This window comes from Typopeltis vanoorti, chromosome 9 (genome assembly GCF_054136105.1).
Source record: "Typopeltis vanoorti isolate ZY-2024b chromosome 9, IOZ_Tvanoo_1.0, whole genome shotgun sequence".
In the NCBI taxonomy this organism is placed as follows: domain Eukaryota; kingdom Metazoa; phylum Arthropoda; class Arachnida; order Uropygi; family Thelyphonidae; genus Typopeltis; species Typopeltis vanoorti.
This window is the reverse complement of record NC_143557.1, coordinates 71,892,072-71,910,455: the sequence shown is the minus strand read 5'-3', so window position 1 is coordinate 71,910,455 and position 18,384 is coordinate 71,892,072. Positions and strand designations below refer to the sequence as shown.

The 18,384-nt window shown below is 34.9% G+C and overlaps 1 protein-coding gene across 6 annotated transcripts in view; it reads right to left on the bottom strand.

Moving 5' to 3' along the window:
* The window catches only part of LOC150103147 (lysine--tRNA ligase-like), a 254,541-nt gene that overhangs the window by 199,612 nt on the left and 36,545 nt on the right, over positions 1–18,384 (bottom strand). For 5 of the 6 annotated variants that reach the window (XM_090397422.1, XM_090397423.1, XM_090397421.1 and 2 more), the window contains one exon: positions 16,703–16,962. The exons of the other annotated variant lie outside the window; for it this stretch is intronic. In XM_090397422.1, coding sequence (XP_090253548.1) covers positions 16,703–16,962 — 260 coding nt within the window. The remainder of the gene's footprint in view (positions 1–16,702; positions 16,963–18,384) is intronic. 6 annotated transcript variants of the gene reach the window in all.

Here is an 18,384-nt window from a genome sequence, read left to right as displayed (position 1 = left end):
TGTCATTATTTATTCTCAAGTTATAAAGGTTATAAAAAGGGTTTCATAATTATAAAGGGGTGGTATCCATACATTAGTGGTAAGTACGATTCAATATATATATATATATATATATATATATTCACTCTCATTTTGTTAAAAAAAAAAAAAATTCCGGCCAATCAGCTGCTTTCACATCGTGCAATTCGGCCCACATGCAATTTGAGTTTGAGACCACTGGGCTATAGAGTATCACATTCCTACTGAGGGCCTTCTGCTTCAATAATTTATTCACATTTTATAATAAGGTGACAAATTTATAATAAGAACTGAATAAATGAAATACTACCCCATGATACTGTTAGACTTGGCAAAGGCATCTGACAGAATACTGCATGGAAAACTATTACATAAGTTGGAGCAAATGGAAATGGATATGAAGCTGGTGACATGGATAGGTAGGAGGTGGGTGATAGAATCAGAAGGTGGTATATGAGAAAATTAAATCAAGGTGAATGAGGGTGACTAGTAGAGCTCCAGGGTTCTGAAAAACTAGGACAATTAATATGTATGTTAATGATATTTGCAGAAATTTTTTTTTTGGGGGGGGGGGGGGATATTCAGTTGTTTGCTTTATCAACTATTGCCCTTCCCAGTTTTGGGAAGGGCAATAGTTGATAAAAGTGATAGAGATATCCTACATTGATGTGGATGGTGGTTGTGGTATTATAAAATCTGTAATAACATCCTGTAATAGCAAAATCCGTATGTGCCAATTGCTGCTAGATGTTCATCCCTTACACCTAATTTACTATTGAAATCACTCATCAAGATTGAAAAGAATGTATATTGCAATTTACCAGTTGGTCTAGTGTTTCATAGAATGCATTTATTTCGTATTCTGTGTGGTCTGAGGTTGGTGCATAAACTTGTATAATTCTTAATTTATAACGTCCATTTATTTTAAGGTAGAGTTCTACAATTCTGTTTGTGATATATTTTATTCTTGTATTTTATCTTTTATGGAGCAATTAATTAGGAAGCCAATTCATCCCTGGATCTTAGGCTGTTACCATAACATAGAGTAGGTGTCCATTCTTTAGATTGGTACTATTTTCATCAAATCTCTGAATTTCACTCAATCCAATGTCCCATTTTATCTTTTCTGATTCCAATAGTAATTCTTCTAATCTTGTTTGTCCTAATAATGCCCTACAGTTGTAGGGTAAATGCATATAATTTTTGTTGTTCTTAGTCTGCATATAGTATTTCTCAAGTTTCTCATCAAGAGCAGACCTCCCCAAAGAATTTAAGTCTGGTCTGTTATATGGTTGAGAGAGAGAGAGAGAGTCGCATCTGTGCTCTTTATGTGCCCACTGTGGCCTTGGGATCTACAGCCTCTTTTATACTTATTATCCATCATTTCAGAGGTTTTGGTCAAATCCTCTCTTGCTGAACAGGCTTTGTGGAAGGGCAGCCTACTTAGGTAAGGCACCTGGGAGAGAAGGCAGACTTCAACTGCTATGAAGAAAGTTCAGCTAAACAGGAAAGATACATCCCTAGACCTCGAATACTCTAAGAGCATTGAGAGAAAGAGCAAGAAAAAAGAAAACGAGAGAGCAAGAAGGGGAGGGACCAGTCTGCAGATAATATAAGACATGTATATTATGTGATGTAAGGCTTGGTCCAGCATCAGGTACCTCAGGTTCGCCGCTCCCATGCTCACCAGAAATGATCACCTCAGTTATAACTAAGATATGGAGGCTATTCAATGCACTTGAATATTTTAGCTGATGTCATTTAAATAGAATTGGAAATGAAAGAATATCTAAACAGATTATTACAGAAACAATGGAATGGAAAGGACATTGAAAAAGACTTAAATATTATTTTTGGATGCTACAATGAAGTTTAAGGACTCCTGACAGAAAGCCCACTCCAGCTTGTGCAATAGAGGCAGCATAAGATGAGTGGTAATAATCAGTTCCATGATGAGTACAAACAACAGGCAAGGAGGATGACTTGGTTGGTAAGGGTAGCAAAAGTGCAGTATGAGCAGCAGTTGACTAATGAAAAAAATAAAAGAAAATTAGGGAGTTCTTTCGATATGGTAGGACAAACTCTCACCTCTGATGTTACCTGGCGTTTATGAGATCCCATGCTCCTACAAATTGTCCTACTTTGGTCAGACAGGTAGATCTGTTCAGAAACGCATCTCAAAACATCAAGACCACATTCGTCTTTTCAAATCGCAGAAATCTGGTCTCTCCCAACACGGAGTTGAAAATCCAAATCATAGGATCCATTGGGAGAAGTCGAAACTTTTACACAGATCTTTATATAAATATGAACATTTATATAAAGAAAGTGCTGAAGCCCTACTACACAGAGCAAATTTAAACCGCAACGACATTCCTACTATTCCTAAAGTATGGGAAATTGTCATACAAAATTGTGTAAAATAATCTTTATATATATATACATATATATATATATATTTTTTTTTTTTTTTTTTTTTCAGTTATATTTATTATTATTATTATTGTTGTTGTTGTTGTTCCGGGCAACTCCAAGGAGTCGACAGACTCATCGAGGAAGGCCCTAACATCATGTCAAGAACAACTATTCGACATTCACACAGTATCTATCATACCTTGCCTTGAACTCATTCACGGTCGTAGCACCCACAACAGACTCTGGAAGCTTATTCCACTCATTCACCACTCTCCAAGTAAAAACCTAGCTCTAACACCCTTGTCAACCACGCTCTTGCCCAGCTTCCATGCATGGCCCCTAGTCCTCCCACTGCCAGTCATATTTTCAAAAATATCTTCTGGATCAATCTTGTAGAAACCCTTCAGTAATTTGAATGTCTCAATCATATCACCCTCCCTTCGCCTATCGTCCAATCTCTGCAACCCACAAATCTTCAACCTATTCTCATAAGGTTCATTCCACAGACCTTCTATCATCTTGGTCACTCGTCTCTGGATCCTCTCCACTTCCTCCCCATCACGAAGAAACCCTGGTGCCCATAACTGGGCACAGTAGTCCAGATGGGGTCTTATCAAGGCTCGATACAGAGGAACAACAATTTGTTTGTCTCTGCATGTTAAAGTATTTTTCAGAAGCCAAGTGATTTGATGAGCTGATTTAGTCACTTTTGCAATGTGCCCCCTAAACTTCAATTCCCTATCCACCAACACTCCCAAATCCCTGGCCTCATCAATCTCCTGGAGTATGGTTCCACCAATGTGATATACTGCTGCTATTCTTTTCACCCCAAAGTGCATAACCTTACACTTTGCGACATTAAATTGACATCCATTTTTCCTAGTCCAGTCCTCCATTTAATTTACTTCTATAACACGTTACTGCACGCATATTGAGATTCCATTCTAATCATATACCCTAACTGTATGTTATTCCTAGTATTGTTTGAACTACTGTACTGATGATGTCCCAAGATACTTGGGATGAAATATTTACGAATTAAATAGTCATTACTGTGGTTAGTACGTGTGTTTTTAGTCATGAATTCACCACAGGTTTCATTATATAAAAACGTCTTATTCCTTCACAGGGAACTGACAGCACAGAAGACCGACTTACTAGGCAAGCTTCAACTAAAACAGGGTAAGCTACGTGCTAGAATCTCTTTTTTAAAAAAGTGCAGACACGATAATCTCATTCCAACTTTTGCAAAACTGAAAGAAGTCATCAAATCTCCAGGTGCCCATAAAATATATCAGAACGCAAGCTATTCCTTACTACTCAATCAGTTACGAGTTTCTAAGCATGAATTGGCAATAGATAATTTAAAAATTACGGAACTAGAAACAGACTTATCAAATACATTAAATCAAGATCTGCTACAATTGATTATTATTGTCTCAAAGAATTCGGGGAAAAAAGCTTTTGATAAAAGCAATAATAATCTTCATAATAAATACCTTAATCTGTTAAATCGATCAAAAAAGATCACTAACATATTACCAACGGAAAAATGGGTAGTCAATTTATCTAACTGTCCACTAACAACAGACGAATTAAATGTTCTAGCAAGCGGTCATAAATTTGTGATTTCACCTAAATGTTTCCCATATTTAGATTTCATACATAACATAGAGAGAAACATCTGCCATCTTTCCAGTACTGAAGCCAGCAGACTTCGTTTCGAGGTAGCAAAAGTAATCTACGATGCCAAACCTTCGGACTTAAATATCCCACCATCAGAATTGAAAGTTATTATATCCTTAAAACGTAATAAAAACATAATCATTACCAGAGCTGACAAAGGAAATACCACTGTGGTTCTTGATACCAATTCATACGACCGAAAAATAAATTTATTACTCCGAGATCGTAATACTTATGCCAAACTGGATTATGATCCTACAAAACGTCAACTCAGGAAATTAAACAAGTTACTTGATGAAACCTCCTCAGATGAAGAAACAATTAATAAACTCAAGACATACCATGCTAAGCCTCCCAGAATTTATGGCTTACCTAAGCTTCACAAAATTAATGTTCCTCTCAGACCCGTCGTAGATTCTATTAGCAGTCCAACTTACAAGTTATCAGGATTCTTATCTAACCTTCTCCGTCCTCACATAGGCCACTCAGCCTCTTCAATCAAAAATTCCACAGAATTTCATGCAAAAATAAAAGACATTCAACTGTTAAAAAATGACTTGTTAATTAGCTTCGACATTGTCTCCCTCTTCACGAACATTCCCCACAAAGAAACAGTAGAATTATTAACTCAAAAATTTCCTTCTGATATGGCTGAATTATTCAAATTTGTTATTACATCCGGTTACGTCACCTGAAAAGGTCAAATTTACAAGCAAGAAGAAGGAACAGCAATGAGATCTCCTTTATCACCAAACTTAGCAAACCTGTTTCTAGAACACCTTGAAGAAAAAATATTCACTTTTGATACCCAAACCAAAAATTTGGTTACGATATGTCGACGACGTATTTGCAGTCTGGGATCATCCCGAACAGGAATTACAACTGTTTCTAGATAAAATAAACCTTCTTCACCCTCGCATCAACTTTACGCTAGAAAAAGAATCTCCACAGGGTATCATCATTAAATCACTTGTTTCCAGAGCACACAAATTCTGCTCCTCTGAAGATTGTCTAAACTAAGAACTAGAAATAATCAAAAATACAGCCATACTAAATGGATATAATCTTAAAACAACTCAAAAAATCATCAGAATCATCAGAGGACCAGAAGAAGTCCATAGGATTCCCATACCTTACGTCAAAGACATCTCCGAATGTCTTTCAAAAATTATGAGTACAATTTTGCCACTACTTGCAAACCTATCAACCAAATCTATAACTTGTTATCTTCTCCTAAGGATAAACTCTCACCTCTGGTGTTACCTGGTGTTCATGAGATCCCATGCTCCTGCAAATTGTCTTACTTTGGTCAGACAGGTAGCTCTGTTCAGAAACGCATCTCGGAACATCGACCACATTCGTCTTTTCAAACTGCAGAAATCTGGTCTCTCCCAACACGGAGTTGAAAATCCAAACCATAGGATCCAATGGGAGAAGTCGAAACGTTTACACAGTTCTTTATATAAATATGAATGTTTATATAAAGGAAGTGCTGAAGCCCTACTACACAGACCAAATTTAAACCGCAACGACGTTCTTACTATTCCTAAAATATGGGAAATTGTCATACAAAATTGTGTAAAATAATCTTTATATATATATATATATATACAGTGGTATCTCGCAAATCCAAACATCTTTAGTCCAAACCCTCCAATCATCCGAACTGCGGTTTGAAAGAAAAATTTTTTATTTATTCTTATTATTATTTTGTGTACTATTACTTCGCCTCCAAACTGTACTCCATTGTTGCAACCAATGGAGCAGAACATAATACAATCCATTCAATTAAAAATCGTAAAAACCTGCTTTTAAATGTAATTTCCCAAAATTATGACATTAACACATCAATAAAAAATATAAATTTGAAGGATGTAACATTCTCAGTTGCTGCTGCATGGGAAGCCTCGAACCTGAAGCAATTCGAGCATCATGGAAAAAACTGTGGCCTTCTAGAATTTACCAAGATAACAACGGTGATATACAAAAAAGAAAAATTTTTTGAAAGAAAAAAAAGGTTTGAAAGAAAAATTTTTTATTTATTCTTATTATTATTTTGTGTACTATTACTTCGCCTCCAAACTGTACTCCATTGTTGCAACCAATGGAGCAGAACATAATACAATCCATTCAATTAAAAATCGTAAAAACCTGCTTTTAAATGTAATTTCCCAAAATTATGACATTAACACATCAATAAAAAATATAAATTTGAAGGATGTAACATTCTCAGTTGCTGCTGCATGGGAAGCCTCGAACCTGAAGCAATTCGAGCATCATGGAAAAAACTGTGGCCTTCTAGAATTTACCAAGATAACAACGGTGATATACAAAAAAGAGGAAATTCAAAACATGCATAATTTAGTTAAAAATATAAATCCAAATGTTGATATTTCACAAAGAGATGTTAAGGAATGGATTACAGGTAGAACTGAAAAGTGAATTCGAAATCAAATCAGATGCTGAAATTATAAATATGATGCTACAGAATCAATTAGAAGAAGATAATTATGATAAAGAACTTGAAAAAAAGAAGTAAAACATGAAGAGGCAGTTGACAGTTTTAATGTGTATAGCATGGGCTAAGCAGAATGATACTCCATTCCACAAAATTTTATTGCTAATGCAGCTCCGAGAAGAAGCATTCGAAAAACGTTTAGCTTCCGAGAAGCAAAAGAAAATCAGTGACTTTTTTACAGAGAAATAAAAAAAAATTTTTGTGTGTGTTATTTTGTGAAACTTTTTTTTGTGTTGTGTACAAGGAAGTGATATTTTTTATGCAAATTAAGTTATGTACTGAACAATGCAATTTTATTAAATCAGAATCCTCAACAATACAGGTACATACAAACTAAATTTTTTTATTAAAATAAACTTGTATAATTTTTTTAAGTTTCACATTACAGTACACTAGCTTTTTTCTATCAGTTACTTCATTTATTTACAGAATTAAATTGATGTATCATTAGAATCTGATTATTTTTGTCTTAAACGCTAGTTATTGTTGTCTCTTGGGGGGAAATTCGCTAATCCGAACGAGCGCGGTTTTTATTAGTTCGGATTAATGAGATATTACTGTATACAGTAAAACCCCTTTTTTACACTTTTCAGGGGACTGATGGAAAAAAGTGTAAATAGCAGGAAATGTAAAAAATAATTTAAAAAAAGGCTAAAAGATGACTTACTGCTATTATGTGACTCTACATACTACATTACAAAATGTAATAACTGAAAATAAATGAATTTACAATTACTTACATTTATCTATTTTTAAAAGAAATCTTTATTTTTTTTATTTTTTATTTTATTTGACATAGCGACAGAGATTGCTTTGCATTGAGTTCAATGCTTGACCTGTTTTTTACTATTGTGTTCAAAGTGGACACGGAGAGTTCCAAGATCTTTTGTTAAATGCACACGTGTTCCGGCATAGCAATCTACACGTCGCAGAATTGCCATCTTTTCTTCTACCGAAATACATTTTCTGTCTTTTTTTCTCCATGTTACTAACATGGATAATCCACCACAGCAACTTGAAAGCAACTTTCACATGCTAAATTATGTAGCAGAAATTCTGCAATATCAATTCATACTGTGATTGAAAAATCACGGTGTCACTCATCACTACATTATTGCTGCAAGCGTGCAAATCACCACGATGGGGGAAACGAAACTACAGCTGAAAGCAACGCCATCTGGGAACAGAAATGCACAGATTTCCGCAGAAATTGATTCGAAAATCAGTATTGCCACCCGAGAAAAAAACGCAAATCACGGAAATAACGTCCACATCAAGTTGTTAATGGCGGGAAAACAATATATCATAAGAATAGGCCTTAAGAAGGGACCAATGGAAAATGGCGTAAATGGCAGGAAAACACATATTGTGGGAACGTAACAATGGGGTTTTACTGTATATATATATATATATATATATTTTTTTTTTTTTTTTTCAGTTATATTTAATTTACTTCTATAACATGTTACTGCACACATATTGAGATTCCATTATAATCATGCGCCCTAACTGTATGTTATTCCTAGTATTGTTTGAACTACTGTACTGATGATGACCCAAGATACTTGGGATGAAATATTTACGAATTAAATAGTCATTACTGTGGTTAGTACATGTGTTTTTAGTGATGAATTCACCAGATTTCATTATATAAAAATGAAGGATGTTATTTGGTATGGTGACTCTATTATTAATTTTAGAAATTATGGACTTTACGACCATGTTATAAATAACTATTTTAATATCCCAACATTTCGACCTTCATATTAAGGTCATCATCTGGAGTATATACAAATATACAAGGATAAGCTGAGTTACATTTTCCACAGTAAGCTAAAGAAACAATGATTTGATCACTGGTTATTCTACTAGTATGACCATTAGTGAAAAAAAAAAAAAAAAATACAGATAAAATTACAAATTAATTAATTATTTAAAAACTACATCAAAGCTAAATTCTATTTAAGATAACATGAGAGAAACATTTCTTCTTATAGATAGTTTTCTTACAGTAACAATGATGTCCTAATTTAACATTACAATTGTTATATTATAATAGATTTAGGATTCTGGATTATCTACAGTCCTGTTCATAGTTAACTCTTAGAGAGAAAGGTTCTGTGGGTAGAATATGTGCCTCCCATATGCTTGGATTTTCAGACCATCATTATTGTTCAGATTGGGGTGGTTGATAAGAATCTCACAAGCTTCCATAAATTTGCGTTCAAACCATGTTTTGGTGTGATGTAAAAAACTGGTGCTTTCCCAGTCAATTCTATGTAAAGTGTTCAGGGCATGATCAGAAAGGCTAGCTACACCATAGTTATTATATTTAATGTGTTGTTTATGTTCCTTTTGTCTGATAGGAATTGTGCATCCTGTTTCCCCTACATATGGTAGATTACAGGTGCAATAAAAACGTATACTCCAGGGTGGGCCAGCAGAGGGAGTGGGTCTTTGGATGAGCTGAGTAAGCTTTTTAATTTTGCAGGCGGTTTAAAGGTGGCTTTGAGGTTGCATTTCTGTAGCATTCTGTTTATTTTATCTGATGTCCCTTTAATGTAAGGAATGGTTATAGTTTTATTGTAGTCTGGTTTATCTTTGTTTTTTATTGAGGTCTTGTAGAGAATTTTGTTAATAGTGTTTTGGCTGTAACCATTTAAGTATTGCTGATAACTTTATATTCGTCTTTCAGTTTACATTTTGTTCATTTTACATTTTGTACCTGGTTTTGGGTAACAGCCAAGTAACTCAAAACCAGGTAAAAAATGTAAAATCTGAACTTTCAAGTTACTTGAACACAGATATTTCGATTATCCTAGAAAAGATTATGGACAATACGACAAACCGTATCCTTCAAACTAAGAAAGAAAATCTCATATCCAAATTTCATAGACTAAAAGATCGACAAAACCAACGGACATATTCGAATTTCTTCACAGTGAATGTTAACAACCAACCAGAAGCAAGAAACAACAGGAGCCACCAATCACCTGCAGGTAACAATAACATAGTTAACCTATCCAATGACGCCTTAAAGAAAGATGAATTCTCACTACTCAGCAAAGGTCTAAATTTTGCCAAAGCACCCAGATCGATGAACAAACTGGATTTTATTTGTAATATTGAAAGAGGCTTAAGATTCATCCCAAATAACATAGCAGATTAAATATGTTTAGAAACCGCCAATATTTTAAATATAAATCATAAGAAAACAATAACAAGCAACTTAACAAAACACGAATTAAGAGCGGTGAAATCATTAAAATCAAATCCGAACATCGTAATAACTAGAGCCGATAAAGGAAGTGCCACCATTATTCTAAACTCAATCACTTATTTAAAAAAAATGAATCTGCTAGTCTCGGACAATGGCACATACCAACTTGTTAACTACGACCCAACCATAGAATAAAAAAAAAACAGAGAAACTACTTAAATCAATTACAACATAGTCTGAAGATACAGTCAAAAAATTACTTCTGCACTAAGCTTGTTCCCCGAGAATTTATGGTCTACCAAAGATACGCAAACAAAACATACCACTGGCCGATAGTCGAAGGTATAGACAGCCTGAATTATCACCTAGCCAAGAAATTAGTGGCAACACTCAAGGAGTTGATAGGTCATTCACCCCCCCCTCCTATATCAGAAACACACAATCATAAACATAATCAAAGACATTTCATTAGAAAAAAGATGATTTATTAGTCAGTTTTGACGTTTCTGCCCTCTTTACGAATGTCCCAATCAATGACACAATCCTTCTTTTACAGAACAAATTCCCTCCAGATATCACAGCACTCTTTGTGCATGTATTATGTTCTGGTTATTTTGTGTGGCAAAATGCTTTCTACCTACAAAAAAAAAAAAAAAAAAAAAAAAAAAAAAAAAAAAAAAAGGGGGGGGGGGAGGGAATAATGATTCTTTAAGAATCATTATCCCCCCCCCCCATTGCTAACTTTTATATGGAACATTTTGAGCAACATGTAATACAATCCTCTCCTTTAAAACCCAAAGTCTGGCTTAGATACATTGACGATGTTTTCGCGATCTGGTCCCATGGCTGCCAGACACTAGACACTTTCCTTAGCCACCTAAACAAACAACACAAACAAAGACAGTTCACAATTGAGATTGAAAATCAGAACACACTTCCATTTCTAGATACACTTGTCACACATCTTCCTTCTGGCAGTCTTTCCTCACTGTTTACCAGAAGCCGACACATACTGGCCATATACACATAAACTCCTACCACCACCCAACACAAAAACTAGGTGTCATTAATATTTTAAAAAACAGGGTTTTGAAGATCTGCTCCAATGAACAAGGGCTGAAAGACGAATTTAAAGTTATCAGCAATACTTTTTTAAAAAATGGTTACAATGGTTAATATGATGGTTGAAATGTTGGGAAATTAAAATAGTTATTTATAACATGGTTGTAAAGTCCATAATTTCTAAAACGAATGCTGATCACCGTACAACACTAAAAGAAAGTGACTCTATCATAAAACATGCCATTGATGAGTGGATTATAATGCCAAGTTTTTCCAGTGCAAAAACTAAAAATATAACTCAAGCAATTCAAAAACAGAAAAGAATAGTACATGAGATCATAATTGGAGTAGCCACTAATGACTTAACTAGAGATAAGTTCAGTATGAGAGAGGACATGAAAGGGTTGTTGGAAGAGGCAAGAGTGAAGAGTGAGAAAGTGAAAATAGCAAGAATATTACCTCAATATAATAAAAATTAATTAAAACGAAGGGCTGCTGTGATTGCAAATGATTTGATGTGTAGGCTGAGTTGAAGGAATGGATGCGATTTTTGGGGGGGGGGGGGGATGTGTGGAGTAAGTTTGAGGGAAGACTGAATTTGTATAAGAGGGCAGCCTACACTTGAATGCATTTGGCATCAGGAGTCTTGAAAAATTCTTAACTGATATAAGACCTAACACAGAGAGTTAGGGAAACTGAATTCTGATGGGAGGAATTGTGAAAATCTGTGTGTAAGAGCCACAATATTAGGTAACTGAATTAATGATGGGTTGTTATTATTGAGGAAATGATTATGAAGAGCAAATGATTCTATGTTCATCCAGTTCGGACCTATCAAGCATGTGTAAAGATGTTTGCATAAGTAAGGAACTAAATAAGAAGAGAGATCTGCAAGTTGTTGAACTGTGTCATGCAGACCACAAACAAGTGTATGCAAATGAGCATGCAGGTAATTTATTATGTCTCTACACAAATGCTAGGAGTATCAGAAACAAAGGAGTAGAGTTTGTTGCCTTGGGACCTCATGGTGTAGGCATTAGTGAGACTTGGCTATCAGAAGAAGATGTACTAACTGGTATCGAGTGCAGAGTACTGTATTTTTAGGAAGGATAGACAGATAAGAGAGGAGAGGATGTGCTGCTAATGATATCAAATGTCTTGAATTCAGTTAGAGTTGAGACCTATGACTGCAATACTAGTAGCATTTTTTCATGTGGCAGTGAGTTTGAAGCCATCTGGTGTGAAGTGTAGTCTAATAATATTAAAAATACACAGTGGGGTGTTGTTACAGACCTGGTGGATCGGTTGCTGGTGACAAAGAAATGCATCAACAAATAAACATGATGGGTGTGAAAAGCTATGAAATCGCACGAGAAGAATGAAACTGAATTTAATGAGCAGTTGCGAGATAACTTCCTCAAGCAGCATGTAACAGAAGGAACTCAAGGCCAAAGAGTGTTACATCTGATTATAGTGTCAGAGGGGATTTTAGTTAAAGATGTAACTAATCTGCCTCTGGTTGGTGACAGTTATCATGAGCTAATCACAATAACATTCAGAAAAGGTTACATGCTGAACTACAAAGCAGGAAATTATGACCACCTGAAAGACCAAAAGAATTCTATTGTTATGCTGCAAGTAAAAGAAAGAATGAATTTGAAAGAATAATATACTGAATTCAGATGGTATGTGGGTGATTGATGCAGAAGTGATTCTTCAACTAATAAGCAGCCTTTCTGCTGAAAGCTATCAACCTAGTATATGCAACATTGAACTCACCTCTTCACCATATGAGGAAACTCGTGTGGATGAGAAGGAAGTATTACAATTGTTGCACAAACTGAATAAGAATTCTGAAATAGGAACTGACGGGATATCCACATGGATGCTAAAAGAAGGTTCAACTGAATTGGCTATTCCCTTGACCAGGCTATATAATTTGAGTCACAGAACAGGAAAGATTTCACAGGAGTATAAAGAATGCATGGTGATCCCATTGCACAAGGGTGGTGCAAAGACCGATCCAACTATCGACCAATCAGTATCTTAAAAGTGATGGTGAAGATTTTGAAAAAGTTGATTAGCGATTGCATTCAGAAATGGGTCGACAGAGAATCTTTACTTTGCAATGAACAGCATGGATTTACTAAGGGAAGGAAGGTCATGTTTTAGCAACTTGCACACATTCAATAATAATGATGTTACCACTGAGTTAGACAAGGGGACTGGATATACCATGATACTTTTGGATTTTGTTAAGGCTTTTGACAGAATAAAACATGGAATACTGTTGCATAAATTAGAGAATATGGGATCGGATTATAAACTATTGGCATGGACTATCAAGGATGGCTGAATAATAGATATCAAAAAGTGGTATATGGGGGAAGGGGTGAATCTGCAAGATTCAAGGTAACTACTGTGCCTCAAGGATCAGTCCTTGGTCCATTGTTATTCAATCTTAAATTAATGACTTGGAAAGGATTTGATATGTGACATACAGCTATCTGTTGCTAATGCAAAGATAGGTAGGATAATCAGTAGTGCTGCTGATATGCTATACTTGCAGAATGATTTAAATAGGCTGGAATTATGGGCATGTGAAAATGGCTGTCATTTCAATGTTAATAAATGATATGTGCATATCATGCCAAAGTCATGCATTTTGGTGTAATTAGATATTCAATGTCATATTATATTGTTGAGATTATGCTTGAAAAAACTGATGAAGATAGGGATCTTGGGGTTTTTACTAGACAGGAAGTTGAAAGTTCAAGGGTCATACAGCAAAAACTGTAAATACCACTCAGAAAATAATGGTAATGCTGAAACAAATCTTGGTGCGTAAAGATAAGAAAGTTATTTGCCTCTTTACAAGACCTTGATAAGACCTCGAACTACTGCATGCTAGTCTGGTCTCCTAGTTTCTGTGGTGATTCTGATACAGCAGAGATTGTGAAGGAGAGTGTCAAAAATGATATCAGGATTGTGGAATGCAGATTATGAAGACAGATTGAGAATTTGTAAGCTGCAGACACTAGAAAAAAGGAGAAAGAGGGGGTGATATGATTGTGACTTACAAGCTTCTGAAAGGGTTATACAGAATTTCAGTGGATGGATGGTGAGGAAAGGATAGGAGGGCATCCACTGAACAATCTCGGGTCTGGGTTAGTCCCGAGCGGGTGGAAAGAGGGGAAAATAGTTCCACTGCATAAAGGTGGTTCCAAGACTGCTGTAGTAAATTACCGACTGATTAGCATATCAGGAATCATTGTCAAGGTCTTAGAGAAAATAGTCAAGAGGAAAATACAAGATTGGATAGAAGAAAATGGGATACTGTATCGGGGACAGCATGGTTTTGTGAAGGGTAGGTCATGCCTCAGTAACTTGCTCATGTATTATAACACAGTGACGGCTGAACTGGATAAGGGTAATGGGTTTACGGTGATTCTACTGGACCTTGCCAAGGCCTTTGACAGGATTCCACATGGAATTCTAATCAGTAAATTGCAGTATATGGGAATGGACATAGGGTTGGTGAGATGGATAGGAGGGTGGTTGACGGAGAGATATCAGAGAGTGGTTTACTCGGGAGTAGAGTCCACAAGACGGCCTGTGACTAGTGGTGTGCCACAAGGATCTGTTCTTGGACCACTGCTGTTTAATTTGTTCATAAATGATATAGGAAATGATCTGAGAGGAACAGTTCATTTGTTTGCGGATGATGCGAAGTTGGGTAGGGCAATAGTGAATGCAGATGACGTCAAAATTTTGCAGGATGATTTGGATAGATTGGAGGTCTGGGCTAAGGAGAATGGATGTCAGTTTAATGTGGCAAAATGTAAGGTTATGCATTTTGGGGTGAAAAGATTGGCGGCAGTTTACTGCATTGGTGGAACCGTGCTCCAGGAAATTGATGAGGCACGAGATTTAGGAGTGTTGGTAGATAAGGAATTGAAATTTAGGGGACACATTGCAAAAGTGACCAAAACAGCTCATCAAATCACTTGGTTGCTGAAGAATACGATGACAAGCAGAGACAAGCAGGTTATTGTTCCTCTGTATCGAGCCTTGATAAGACCCCATCTAGACTACTGTGCTCAGATTTGGTCACCTAGGTTTCTTCTTGATGGGGAGGAGGTGGAGAGGATCCAGAGGCGAGTGACCAAGATGATAGCAGGTCTGTGGAATGAACCGTATGAGAACAGGTTGAGGATTTGTGGGTTGCAAAAATTGGTTGATAGGCGGAGGAGGGGAGATATGATTGAGACATTCAAATTACTGAAGGGTTTCTATAAAATTAATTCAGAAGATATTTTTGAGAACAGGGCTGGTTGTGGGAGGACTAGGGGACATCCATGGAAACTGGGCAAAAGTGTGGTTAGTAAAGGTGTTAGAGCTGGGTTCTTTACTTTTAGAGTAGTGAATGAGTGGAATGCGCTCCCTGAGTCTGTGGTGGATGCTGTGACAGTGAATGAGTTTAAGGCGAGGTATGATAGATACTGTATGAATGTCAAATAGTTGTGATGAATATGATTTGGGGCCTCCCTCGATGAGTCCAATGACTCCCTGGAGTTGCCCATAATAATAATAATAATAATAATAATAATCTAGCCCTCACCTCTGTCTTGACAGAGGTGAGGGCTAGATTGTTCTCTCATAGAATAGTGCTTGATCGGAAGGGAAGCCATACTATTTGCATACTTATCAAGGGAAGCCATACTATTTGTGCCAGCTGTCATACCTGTTCTTGAATTCAAGCTACTTGCACACACAACATCCAACAGCAGTCCATGTATGACAGCTGGTGCAAACAGTATGGCTTCCTTTGATAAGTTCCTGGCTCCCTGGAGGGCTCGCTTAATAATAATAATAAGCTGAGAGATAGACAATCTACTAATCAATTATTATGTCTATTGCTGTTATGTTTGCATGTGTATTTATGACAAAATCCAATCTTTTAACATAGTGTTCAGTCTCATATATTTATAAAAATTACTGAATTTTAATTCTGACAGAAACCACTGATCTGGACTGCATCATGAGTAACGTTCTGAATCAAGTAAAAAAAGAAATCAGTGAAATCAAGTAAAAAAAGAAATCAGTGAAATCAAGGCAACAAAACCATTTGAAAATTTGACTTAAACTTAGAACCTCTTAGGAAATTTGCAGTTACATTTATTTTTACTTACTTATGTCTCTATTTTTTAATATTTAGTTTGCATAATGCAGTCTACTCTACAGCAAATAAACTGTTAATAGTATAACAGTTATAAATGTCTAATAAACTGTTATAATAAATTTGTTAACCATAACAAATAAAAAGTCCTCATAGGGAGAAAGCTATAGCATACTCACTGCAGGTCTCACAATCTTGTATAGTTGGATATGAATGTCAAGAAAGGCAATTCCACTTCATGTGGAATTTCCTTTCTGGAAATCCTTAGTGACCATAGCACACATGTGAATGCTTAATTATAGCAGATTATACACATGAGTAAATTCCTGTGGTACTTATTTATGAATGCTAAAGTGAGAGTTCAGAGTATAAGTTAATAATAAAATTTGTATTCAAGTTTATTCTAGATGAATAAATTTAAAACATGGTCACTTTTATAAAAAAAATATTTAAAAAAACTTTAAGAAAGATAAAATAGGTACTCTTAACAAATGTGATACAAAAAAAAAAAAAAAAAGGTCAGCGTTATTACAAATTTCTGAACTATTTGTAGGCATCCCATTTTCTAAAATTAAAAATCATTATTCAAATATACTGTGATTACCTTGCATCAGCCATAACTTGAATTTTTGTTCCTTCTCCTAAAATATCATAAAATATAAGTTTACGTCCTGACTCTCTTTTTGTGAATATTCGACCAGCAACAGTAATCATCTCATTCTCCAGAATTTTTCCTCTTTCAATATGATGAAATTTTTGAAAAAAATTTTTTAGAGATACAGATACATCATATTTGTAAGGATATGGATTTGCTCTTTTAATCTTAAGTTGGGCAATTTCTTGAGATCTAATTTGAAAATAGTGCTGAAACAACAACAAAAAAATACAGATCATGATTTAAATAGGAATAATGTTTTATTGGAATAATCTTTTAATAGTAGCAATATGAAATGAAATAAAAGTACAGTGCATGTTAACAGGGGCGTGCCAGCCATATGTGCAATGTGTGCGACATACACAAGCACCAGGATAGTAAAGGTGCCAAAGATTTGGTATGATATTTTAAATAAAGTGAATTTTGCTAGCAAAATACTGCAGTCTATGAATCTCCAACTTACTTTAGATGCATTGAATGATCTAAATCAATTTTTAAATGATTATAGGTCTGATGAAACTTTCAAAGAAATTGTAGAAAGCTAAAATTAATTGCAGCAAAATTTGACGCAGAATCTCTATTTTGTAGTAGCAGACCACTAAGCAACGTAAAAAGACACAATTTGATTACGAACATGAAAATGAAAATATAGTAGAACCTGAAATTTCATTTGAAGTAAATTTTTTTTTTTGCATAATAGATCAAACATTAGAATCTTTGCAGGAAAGATTTACCTTATTAAAAGAACATATGAATTCATTTCAGTTTTTGTATTTGTTAAGTACTTCACAAAATAAAGAATATTTATTATCTTGTAAAAAGTTACGACAAAAATTAACACATGAGAATCATTCAGACATTCACATAGACGATTGATGTGAAGAAATTTTACACTGTCAACCATTTATTTCTAATTTTAAAAACGATATATATCAGATAATTCAGTATATTTATTCAAACAACATAATCACAGTTTATCCAAAGTTTACAACTGCTCTTCGGAATCTTTTGTCATTATCGGTATCTGTAGCATCTGCGGAATGGTCCTTTTCTAAACTTAAAATTATTAAAAACTACTTGCGATCCACAATGGTACAAGACAGACTTTCAAATCTTGCCATTATATCAATAGAGTCAGATATTTTGGATCAACTTGATATACATGATATTATTCAAGAATTTCCATTATTGAAAACTAGAAAAGTTCAATCCACTAAGTGATTGTTCTTTCTGTTTAAATAATTATTTACCTATTTCTTACTCAATAATGTTTAATATGTTCCTATTTTATATACTTGTAAGTTTATCTGTTTTTTATTTATACCTTTACAAAGCACAAATGAAAAAGTGATTTTCTTGCCAATAAAATGTAGTTCATTTAATTTTGTACCAAAAAATATTTAATATTTTTGTTTTTATAAAACTAAGTTTATCTGTTAATTTACGTTAAACTATATAAGGTGCAATTCGCAAATGATTTCCTTGCCAAATAACATAAATTACTTTATTTTTTTCTAAATTATTTTTGTTGTTTTTTTATGGGAGGGTATAGGGGTACTAACTAAAGTTTTGCACACAGGCACTGGACACTACTGTCACGCCCCCTGCATGTTAATAATATCAGGGATCAG